Source organism: Thermoascus crustaceus, assembly GCF_041956765.1.
Source record: "Thermoascus crustaceus strain CBS 181.67 unplaced genomic scaffold VTN00scaffold_5, whole genome shotgun sequence".
In the NCBI taxonomy this organism is placed as follows: Eukaryota; Fungi; Ascomycota; class Eurotiomycetes; order Eurotiales; family Thermoascaceae; genus Thermoascus; species Thermoascus crustaceus.
In genome coordinates this window covers 1,506,883-1,516,086 of record NW_027192531.1, presented here as the reverse complement: position 1 = coordinate 1,516,086, position 9,204 = coordinate 1,506,883, and the positions used below count along the sequence as shown (strand labels likewise).

The 9,204-nt window shown below is 49.2% G+C and overlaps 5 protein-coding genes across 5 annotated transcripts; 4 read left to right on the top strand and 1 right to left on the bottom strand.

The window, feature by feature from the left end:
- Positions 1 to 344: 344 nt before the first annotated feature.
- VTN00DRAFT_8074 (uncharacterized protein) lies at positions 345 to 656 on the bottom strand (the record flags this gene model as incomplete). The annotated part of the gene is made up of 1 exon (XM_069434888.1): positions 345 to 656. One exon carries the CDS (start codon positions 654 to 656, stop codon positions 345 to 347), a length of 312 nt encoding a protein of 103 aa, XP_069286340.1.
- A 623-nt stretch (positions 657 to 1,279) lies between these two features.
- VTN00DRAFT_8073 (uncharacterized protein) lies at positions 1,280 to 1,755 on the top strand (the record flags this gene model as incomplete). The annotated part of the gene is made up of 2 exons (XM_069434887.1): positions 1,280 to 1,378; positions 1,450 to 1,755. The coding sequence occupies 2 exons, from the start codon at positions 1,280 to 1,282 to the stop codon at positions 1,753 to 1,755; spliced, it is 405 nt and encodes a 134-aa protein (XP_069286339.1).
- Positions 1,756 to 2,616: 861 nt separating this feature from the next.
- VTN00DRAFT_8072 (uncharacterized protein) lies at positions 2,617 to 3,479 on the top strand (the record flags this gene model as incomplete). The annotated part of the gene is made up of 2 exons (XM_069434886.1): positions 2,617 to 3,075; positions 3,144 to 3,479. The coding sequence occupies 2 exons, from the start codon at positions 2,617 to 2,619 to the stop codon at positions 3,477 to 3,479; spliced, it is 795 nt and encodes a 264-aa protein (XP_069286338.1).
- A 398-nt stretch (positions 3,480 to 3,877) lies between these two features.
- On the top strand, positions 3,878 to 7,233 carry VTN00DRAFT_8071 (uncharacterized protein; the record flags this gene model as incomplete). The annotated part of the gene is made up of 5 exons (XM_069434885.1): positions 3,878 to 4,154; positions 5,137 to 6,045; positions 6,103 to 6,411; positions 6,467 to 6,908; positions 7,119 to 7,233. The coding sequence occupies 5 exons, from the start codon at positions 3,878 to 3,880 to the stop codon at positions 7,231 to 7,233; spliced, it is 2,052 nt and encodes a 683-aa protein (XP_069286337.1).
- A 1,343-nt stretch (positions 7,234 to 8,576) lies between these two features.
- VTN00DRAFT_8070 (uncharacterized protein) lies at positions 8,577 to 9,104 on the top strand (the record flags this gene model as incomplete). The annotated part of the gene is made up of 1 exon (XM_069434884.1): positions 8,577 to 9,104. One exon carries the CDS (start codon positions 8,577 to 8,579, stop codon positions 9,102 to 9,104), a length of 528 nt encoding a protein of 175 aa, XP_069286336.1.
- Between the last annotated feature and the right edge of the window lie 100 nt (positions 9,105 to 9,204).

Genomic DNA, 9,204 nt, shown 5'->3' with positions numbered 1-9,204 from the left:
TTCATCTTCGCTAGAAACGCGATTAGGCAAGCTTATTAAGGGTCATGAATTGCATCTTAATGAGCTTATTCTTGCACGCGAAGAAATACGCGAATTACGCGCTTCCAATGAGAAGCAGCTTCAAAAACGAAAGCGCTCTACTAGGCAGCTAGCTACTGCAGAGGGCTTTACTATTCAGGAAGGCCTAGAGCGATTCCAGCGTGAGAATGACGTTCATGAAGCTCAGGATACTATTCCTATAGATCCAGCTCTTTCTGCAGTTGGATCACGCGTACGAGCGCCACCGCGCTGCAGTGACTGTCATAATCTAGGACATAGGCGATTGCAATGTCCTAATCGAGTTCCTAATTAGTTTTTATATAGAAATGCAATTGTTTGGTTGATAAAGGCCCTAAAATCTTGCCTGGAGGTGGAATCGGGAGCGGAGGTGGCGGCTCGCTTGTGGAATACGTTATGGGGCATCGCTGGTGCCATTGCTCCAATGTCCGCTCCAATTCCATGACGTCGATGGCCTCCTGGCTCCGCATCCACCGGACACGCTGGGCAACCATGGTCTTCCGCTTCTCCTGGTCCTCCCACATCTGCCGGGCAACATGGTCGGCTAACCGGGCTTCCTGCGCGGCCTGGGACTCCTCTTGCTGGCAATGATCACACATGGCTTCCCCCTGCGCGGCCACACACCCACTGGACCGCTCAAATCCATCCAAATACTCATCCAACACCTTCCGTCGACATTGCCGCGGCGAAAAACGCCTGCAAAAAGATCGACAGACAGCTCAGCTATGGCCCGGCGTAAGTTCCGATTTATTTGGTTAGATGGAGCTCGGTTCAACTGATAATTTCTTCAGCTTTTAAGCCAATTCACAGTTGGTGTCACACTGCTTTACTGCTTTTGGACAACTCCACCTGCATATCGCACCCCGGCGTACAGAAAGCCAGAGGTCTCGGAGGCGTTGCGAGCCTGCTCGACAGCTTTGGCAATTCTCTCTGAGCGATGGATGCAAGCAGAGCCCCTGCGCGATGTATTTGATGTCCTTGCTAAAGAAATCCCATTGCATGAAGGGCCTGATACGATAATATCATCCAGGCACATTTCATCTCACTTGGCTGCCCTGATAAAATCGCACATTCGTGTATTGAACGAGATTGTTAGGAACCGAGTGGTTTTGAGGATGTTGCAGGAGATGATAATAGACGATTTCCCTTCGAGTCCACAGGAATTCTCACAGCAGACAGACACGTCCAGAGGCAATGCCTTCGAAAATGGCAGTGGGCATCTATGCGTGTGATCGAGAAGGCCGGAGGCACTCTGTACTGCTCGGTCTTTTACGTGGATCCGACGTCTGGTGTCCTGGGGAAGAGACGAAAGGTTATGCCGGTAAGTAATTCATACATTCCTAGTTTTCCAAAGAAAATTGGCAGCTGGTTAACTTTGAATTATGTCAACAGACAGCCTCTGAGCGTTTCATCTGGGGCCAGGGCTCACCTTCACTGAAAGCTGTCACAACTGTGCTTAAAGGAGTAAGGGTTACTATCGCTGCTGCCATTTGCTGGGAAAACTTTGTGCCTCTGCTCCGTCAGAGTCTCTATTCCCAGAACGTGAACATCTACCTTGCCCCCACGGCTGATAGCCGTGACACTTGGCTCCCACTTATGCGTACCGTTGCCGGCGAGGGCTGTTCGTTCGTTCTATCGTCCAACCAATGTGTCCGCTACCGAGAATTGCCGTTATGGATCAATGATCATGCTGCCTAGGAGGGCAAAGCTTTGGAAGGTATGTATTACCAACCCGCTGGTGCTTCCATATACTCGATTTTAGTGATGTAGATCTAATGCACATCGAAGTATAGGAGACCAGTACATTTGCCGCGGCGGATCTAGCATTGTTGGCCCTCTCGAGAAGTTCTTGCCAGTCCCGTTTGGAAGCCTGTGTCGATGATGCGATTGACCCCTCGGGATCAGGTGAGCCTTCTGATAAAGATGGGCTCTTGGTTCATGAAATCGATGTAGAGGATTGCGAGCGAGGCAAGCTTGATTTGGACGTCGCCGGGAGCTATTCAAGAAACGATGCCTTCAAGCTGACAGTGGAGGGGCTGGACCTTAACCCTCCTCCTTTTTGAAACTTATCTGGAATCCGTCCCTGAATGGACTACTCGGACTGGCATCAAGATTTCCTTTCGCCCTCAATGAATATGAATGAATCCCTATTCTATCAATTATCGCTCCGAGAGTTCCGAACGAAAATCGAGTCGACGTACAATTTGACAATATTTCCTCAGGTTGAACCAATCTAATCACAACTCAAAGCAGGCGGCACTAAAGAACTTCCATTGAAAATTAAACCTCTTCCTCCCATAAAAATTCCACTATGCAGACCCTATGATGAGAGCCGACGAGCATCGGAGCCGATGTGAGTTTCAACCAATGGGGGTTGTTAAAATCAGATTTGTGGATCCCAGCCGTCCAGTGGCGATCGGAGACGGGGTACGGAGCCGACGAGTGGTCTTCTAGGAGCCGAAGTACAGTATATAGACATCTTTTATCTTCCATTTCTCCCTAATTAATCTTTCAAACTACATTCTATTCTCTTCCTGGGTTTTTCTTGCAGACATCACAATGGCAAAGCCAGCGTTCGTGATCGTGCCAGGCGCCTGGCACAGACCGAAGCACTACTACTACCTCATCAGCGGACTGGCAAAATTCAACTATGAAGCCGTGGGTGTGACACTGCCCTCGGTCGACTCCAGCCCTCCCCATACAAGCTGGGACCAAGATGCGCAAGCGGTTCGCCAGGCGATTATGAAATATTTGAATGCCGGCACGGACGTCATTGCCGTCGCCCACTCCTTTGGTGGAGTCGCCATGTCCGAGGCTGTCAAGGGTCTTGGCAGACAAGACCGCGAGAAAGAGGGATTGAAGGGCGCAGTTACGAGGCTGGTTTATATGTGCGCAATGGCGCTGCCCAAGGGCCAGACTCATCTTGGTCAAATGCAGCCGGCGACACCCGAAGAGGAGGAGATCGAGCGGAAGCGCCAGGAGTTAGCGGCCAAGTATGGTGGTATGAAGTTTACAGAGGTATGACCATCCTCGTTGTTCTTGGAAAACATGTCTTCGCATCAATTAAAACTAACGATGTGCTTAAGGATGGAGCTATGTTACTCGATAGGGAAGCCATTCGCGACGTATTTTATAACCGCTGTGATCCCAAGGATATACAAGAGGCAGTCGATAACCTTGGATCATTTCCTCCGGGTCCCCTGGCCGTGCCTGTGACATACTCTGCCTTCAAGGAGATCCCAAGCACATACATCATGTGCAAGAATGACCAGGCTTTGCCTGTATCAGTGCAGAAGAGAATGATTGCGCAGGGAGAGGGAGCTTTCAATGTCGAAGAATGTGACGAGGGCCACTCGCCATTTTTGAGCAATCCAGGCTTCATTGTGGACTGTCTCCGCCGGGCAGCAGGCGAGGATATTTAGACAAGTCGCTCTGAAATACTTCAAGGGTTCGACATTATTTTGCATGGCTCAAGCGAGATGCTTTGGGGCCTATTTGTATACTATTATGATTCATTTTTGTCTCAACTCCTACGCATGTTCACCGATAACTACTTTCGTAGCTCCCCGCACCTTGTGCAGTCATATCTAAAGCAAAATCCACAGCCTTGTTGAAAATCGCCCTGAGGTATCATTCGAGGCGGACCTGCAGCACACAACTGACTCGTGTACACAATGATGATTGGCGACCGTCACTTGGCCCCCAATTCCACTGAAACTAGCCCGGCGAGTAACGAAGGGCTGAAGTGGAGGATAAAAAGGCAGGGAGAATCCAGTTCAAGTACCTTGTGAGCAAATATAGCTCCTTCAAAGTCATCAACATGCCATTTCCACCAACCCCAACCTCCGAGCGCAGCTCCCACAGTGGGAACTGCCATTGCGGCGCGGTGCGCTTTAGCCTCTCGCTGTCCCCGCCCCTCCATGAGTACCCCACCAACCTCTGCGACTGCTCTATTTGCACCAAAAACGGCTACCTTCTCCTGTATCCATTCTTAAAGGACTTCACGCTCGAGAGTATGCTTCAGGATTTCGACTATGAAAAGTTGCAGCTCAACAAGGTCTATGGAAGGTCTGCGGGCCCAGAGTATAAACCGATATGTGATAGTCACCGCTCAGTATCAATAGACTTGAGTTGGCTTGGGATATTCAAATTCCCTTTTTCTATTCCTCACTAAGCATTTCCTTTCTCTCTTCCACTAGTCGCTTTTTGGTTCCCCTTGAGAATGATTGATGCCTCAGGAATCAACGCAGGTGTGATGATTCAGGCGGCAAGGCACCAATATCGACATTCCCGTCGAGAATCCCCGGCCCGATCGGCCTGGACTCTCTTTCCTCGTGCCTAGAGACACTCCAAAACAATGCGATTAAAAATATCCTCGGCTGGTTCATCGCTATCAAGTGACCAGGCACGACTTCAAAAGATTCATCTAATGACCTTGGTGGCCCGTCAGATACGGAATGTCAAGCCACTTCACTGCTGAAGTGGCGTCGACATCTTCTGCAAAGCCACAGCGTCGTCGCCAGAACACCAGTTGCGACCCATGTCGGCGCTCAAAGCGACGATGTTTCTTTCCACCTGCCGATGAGGATGGCAGTGGTACTGCCTGTATGCATTGCCGACGTCTCGGACATGCATGCACATTCGACTTCGCCACATCCCAGCTGAACTCCAGGCCAAAGAAAAGGCAGCGCCGCAATCAACCGAGGCATAATCAATCAGCGGGATATGCCGAGAAAAGTGGTTTCGATAAAGCGTCAGAGACACCTGTCAGTGCAATCGGAGACACATTTCAGTATAGCTTCACAAACGACCAAGAGGATTTCACGTCATGGCTCAACTTTGATGTTAGTCGTTATTTCGATGATATCTCGGCATCACTTCCAGAAGATACTTATACATCGGCCACATTATCACCGTCTTGTTTAGATTTATCGACAATACCAGAGCCGAGACGCGAAGAGAGGGTAGCTCTTGTTCCAAATCGTTCCCATACTACACCATCGGCTTTATCCCTAGCAGCAAGGCAATTGGTTGGCAGTACACTACGAAGTCCCGTGTATTTGTTGACGTCGAAATTAGATGCGACTGTCATCGACGAGCGTCTTGCCAGGATTTATGAAGCGATTGTGACTGGGTCTGCATCGAGATTCTTGGACTATGACAGCAATTTATACGCAACAGGCTTTCGCTACCAGATCGAAAGCAGCAGTGCTGAGGTATCAGAAGGATCCTCGCCTGCGGGAATGAGTGTCATCCTGAATGAAAAAACAACCGATTTCCCGACCTCCATCCCTCAACCGACAGACTCCCCTTTACCTTCTGGTGGCTCATTTACCCAGTCACATTTTAACGGGAGCAAGCATGATACAGTACCGGTCGATACATTCAGGATGACACTTCTGGGCTGTATTCGCTTCTTGGATCATTTCAGTGATCTTTATGGCAACAGACTGAGCCCTGTGGCCCGGAGACAATCTGACAGAGCATTGAAAGCAGTGCTCAGGGCTTTCTCCCTGCAGTGGCTGCTCAGCTCTAGATCTAGCCTGGAGTCTGGAGCTTCGCTTGATCTGAGTTCAACCGGGTCTTTGAATGGAGAGCCCCTATCATCCAATTCATTGCTGGAAATTTACACCGATGCATGGTTTCGCGCTCGATCTATTCTCAGGGACGTACACTCCGTTCGGTCATTTCGAGTCGTGTGTGCGATTTTCATGTTTGACGGGATTGCCATCCCGAAAAAAGCCCGCGATGTGCTCAACGAACCTAATCTGGTGCACGAGTTTCTTGACATGGGTCTAGGGAAGCTGCGCGAATTAGATGGGCTTGTAAAGCAATACTGCGACAACCTGGGACCTTTCTCCCAATATGGCGCTCTCTTAGAAGCCAGCTTAAGTCTTGTTCGATGGTGTGGTTACATTCGTGATATCGGAGCAGCCTTGACGACGAATTACCAATGCAAATTACCCGAGCTTCTCGTCCACTCAGATGGTCAGTAATACTTTCGACAATACGTGCAAACTGGTATCAAAAACTGACAGTGATCAGCATTTACTAGCGGGGCTTCAATCCCGAAGGAACCATTCCGTCATACTCTTCAGTATTTGGACCAGAACATTCCAAGTATCTGTCGGAAAGCAGCTAGAGAGGCCTTTGGTGTCTGGAGGAAAATCGTCAATGTGAAAAGCTCTCTTCCTGAACCCGCCGACGGTGTTCTCGATTTACCGTCTGGGACATTCGAGACTATCAGTTTGGCGATGACAGCCATCGAAAAATTCAATGAGTCATTCAGACCTTTCATGCATCATTGCCGAGAGAATTTCTCATGCCTATCCATGCCTTCAAGAATATCTTTAGGTGAGCACTATGCGACCTCGCTATTACCAGTATCATGCTGACGATTGGCTTTAAGTCTCCCTCGCGATGCCCTGGGATCTCGGAGTCCTTGTTCTCGCTGAGACTTTGAAACCTTTCGCCAACGAAATCTGTCAATCCAGTCACCCTGAGCTACTATCGTGCATGCAATCATACGGACAGGAGGCAGCATCATCCGTTGCGCGAACAATTGACTGCATGCTGAGATTGCCCACGGAGGAGACATTCAACCTGCAGAATGGCTTGAGTGCCGAAGTTCCCATCATTGCCTACCATGTCACTCCTAGCATAATGTCTGCGACCTTGGAAAAGGCTCTAGAGCACACGATTGAACGCCAAATTTCTTTGCCAGGCGACGTGGAAGGGGATAATGTCTGGGACCATCAAATTGATTGCCTTCTGAAAGGGCTCGTCTCCCTTGATGTGACAATTGGTGGGTCTCAAACAGCTGGTGTTGCTATGCAATCATTGATGCATAAGTACGGCGACATCATCTCTGAGTGTTGGACCTGCCACTTTGAAACATAGTCAGCAGCTGTTCCAGATGTGGACAGATAGAAGCCTAGAAGATTTCATGGTCTGGAATCTCAATGAGTCAATGATAAATAATGAATACACTTCACTCTTACTTACTCTTTCTATCTATAGTCTGAAATAAAAGAATACGTAGCTACTAAGCCGATGTATAGTGAAGGTGAGCTTGCAACGAGCCCGCAGGGCAAGGCACTGCAGAAAAAAGCCTGGCAAGAAATCGTTGAGTTGCTGCGACCGCATCTGCCTGCGGAACAGTCGATTATTCCGTAATCCTAGAAATAATGTACTTTTCCTTGTTCAATATTGATAGTTTTTGAAGATAATAACAAAAGCCCTCGGGATCCTGGTAGAGAGTCTAGGCTCAGCAAATCCTTCGTACTAGGTAAGACCCTGCTCTTGGGCCTTCGCCTTGTTTGGAGGACAAGGCAATTGTATCTCAATTCAAGGGGTTCTTCTCAAATTGACAGATCCTCAAACAATCCCATATCCCATCCACCAAACACCCCAAATCAATGGCCCGAGCGCCCCAATGACCGCTGCTCCGAAGGACATCTCCAAGATACACCAGATCCACATCGTGCCATAGGCAGGCGCCTTCTTCATAACAGCGTAGTAAGGCTCGCCATTGGTAATGGTAATGAGATGCGCACCCAGCAGTGCAGAGATAGGAAGTAATATAATCGTACGCAGAGTCGGTGGGAAGAGCAATTTCACATGACGTTACGCCTCTTGTCTGGCTTTTGGTCTTCGGTGGGGCCTCACGTGGCTAGTTTCCTCTCAAGAGGAATTTCACAAGACGGGTTCACTCTCAAAAGAGACCTCCTAGTCTACTATTTCCAAGTCGTACGATTTCCTGAGGGGATCTGCCCATAAATATATTAACCTGCACGTCTCCTTATGGCATAACACACAAAGAGATCTGTATATCCCGGAATACAACACAAGTAATGTTTCTCATAGAATTTACTGCTCTGAGAAGTTTCTCCTGGTATGCAATTGCTCATGTTTGTAGGAACTCCTTGAGTTGGCCGCATATCCCTAGATCAGACCTAAAAGGGTGTTTATGCTCGCTTCAGCCTCATAGAACGATGATGTTTGGTAAGAGACTCTAATTCGGCTTCTGCCTGGTCCAAGACTCGAGAGACTATCGATAGAAGCTGTCTGTCCTTAATGAGTCGGCCTTCGGCCGCGAGTCTCCGCTCTTTATGCTCAGAAATCAGGAATATGGCATTATTGCCGTCGACAGTGGCTGCGCAATAATATTAGGCGGGGCTGAAACTTTGTAGATTCTTATTATTATTATTATTAATCAAGTTTAACGTCCATATGGAGCCTTCCGGCTATGATAGACCCTGATTCCTGGGCTGCAATTCTCACTCTGAACTGGTAGTTCAACATGAGAATTATTGCCCCTATCTAGTCCCTGGGGCTAGACCCCCATCTATGATCATTCTTAACCTTTTCCTCGCCCTAGACTGCCTATCTGCATAGGGCTTTTGAGCTCTATAGGCTCTCCTTGTTTTCAAGCCAGTATAGGCATCACCCGGTCTGTTCCCGGGCTGCCCCTATCCATTACCCATCTCCAATACACCCGCAGGAGCCGTACAGAAGCCATGAAGACCCGGAGGCAGAACTGGTTGACCCGGGCCCTAGCTCGTAGGCCCCGGGAGGCCCAAAGAGCCTACCGGGCCTACCAGGGGTGGAAACAGGACCCAGTAGCAGCAGCAGCACCTAAGAAGATAGTTAGCCGCTACTATCAACTCAAGACAGGGCATGCTGCTATAGGGACCTATCTAAAACGGATACGAGCCCAAGAGTCAGAGGCCTGCAGAGGCTGTCAGGCCCCAAAGGAGTCTATTCATCACCTACTGTTTGAATGTAGGCAATGGCGGAGACAGCGGGGAACCCTCTACCAAGCCCTGGATAGGGCAGGTGTGGCAAGACCTACTGCAGCAGAAGATCACCCAGAGGGCCGATTACTAGGAGACCCCAAAGCCACAAAAGCTCTGCTACAGTTCCTAGCAGACACTACAGTAGGCTGTCCCCCAGGGGATCTGGCCCAGGCAGCAGAAAGGGCACGGAAGGATGACGAATGGGGACTAGAAGCCCTAGAGGAAGCGGAAAAGATTGGAGATGGGTAATGTATAGGGGCAGCCTGGGAACAGACCAGGTGTTGCCCATACTGGCTTGAAAAACAAGGAGAGCTTATAGAGCTCAAAAGCCCTATGCAGATAGGCAGTC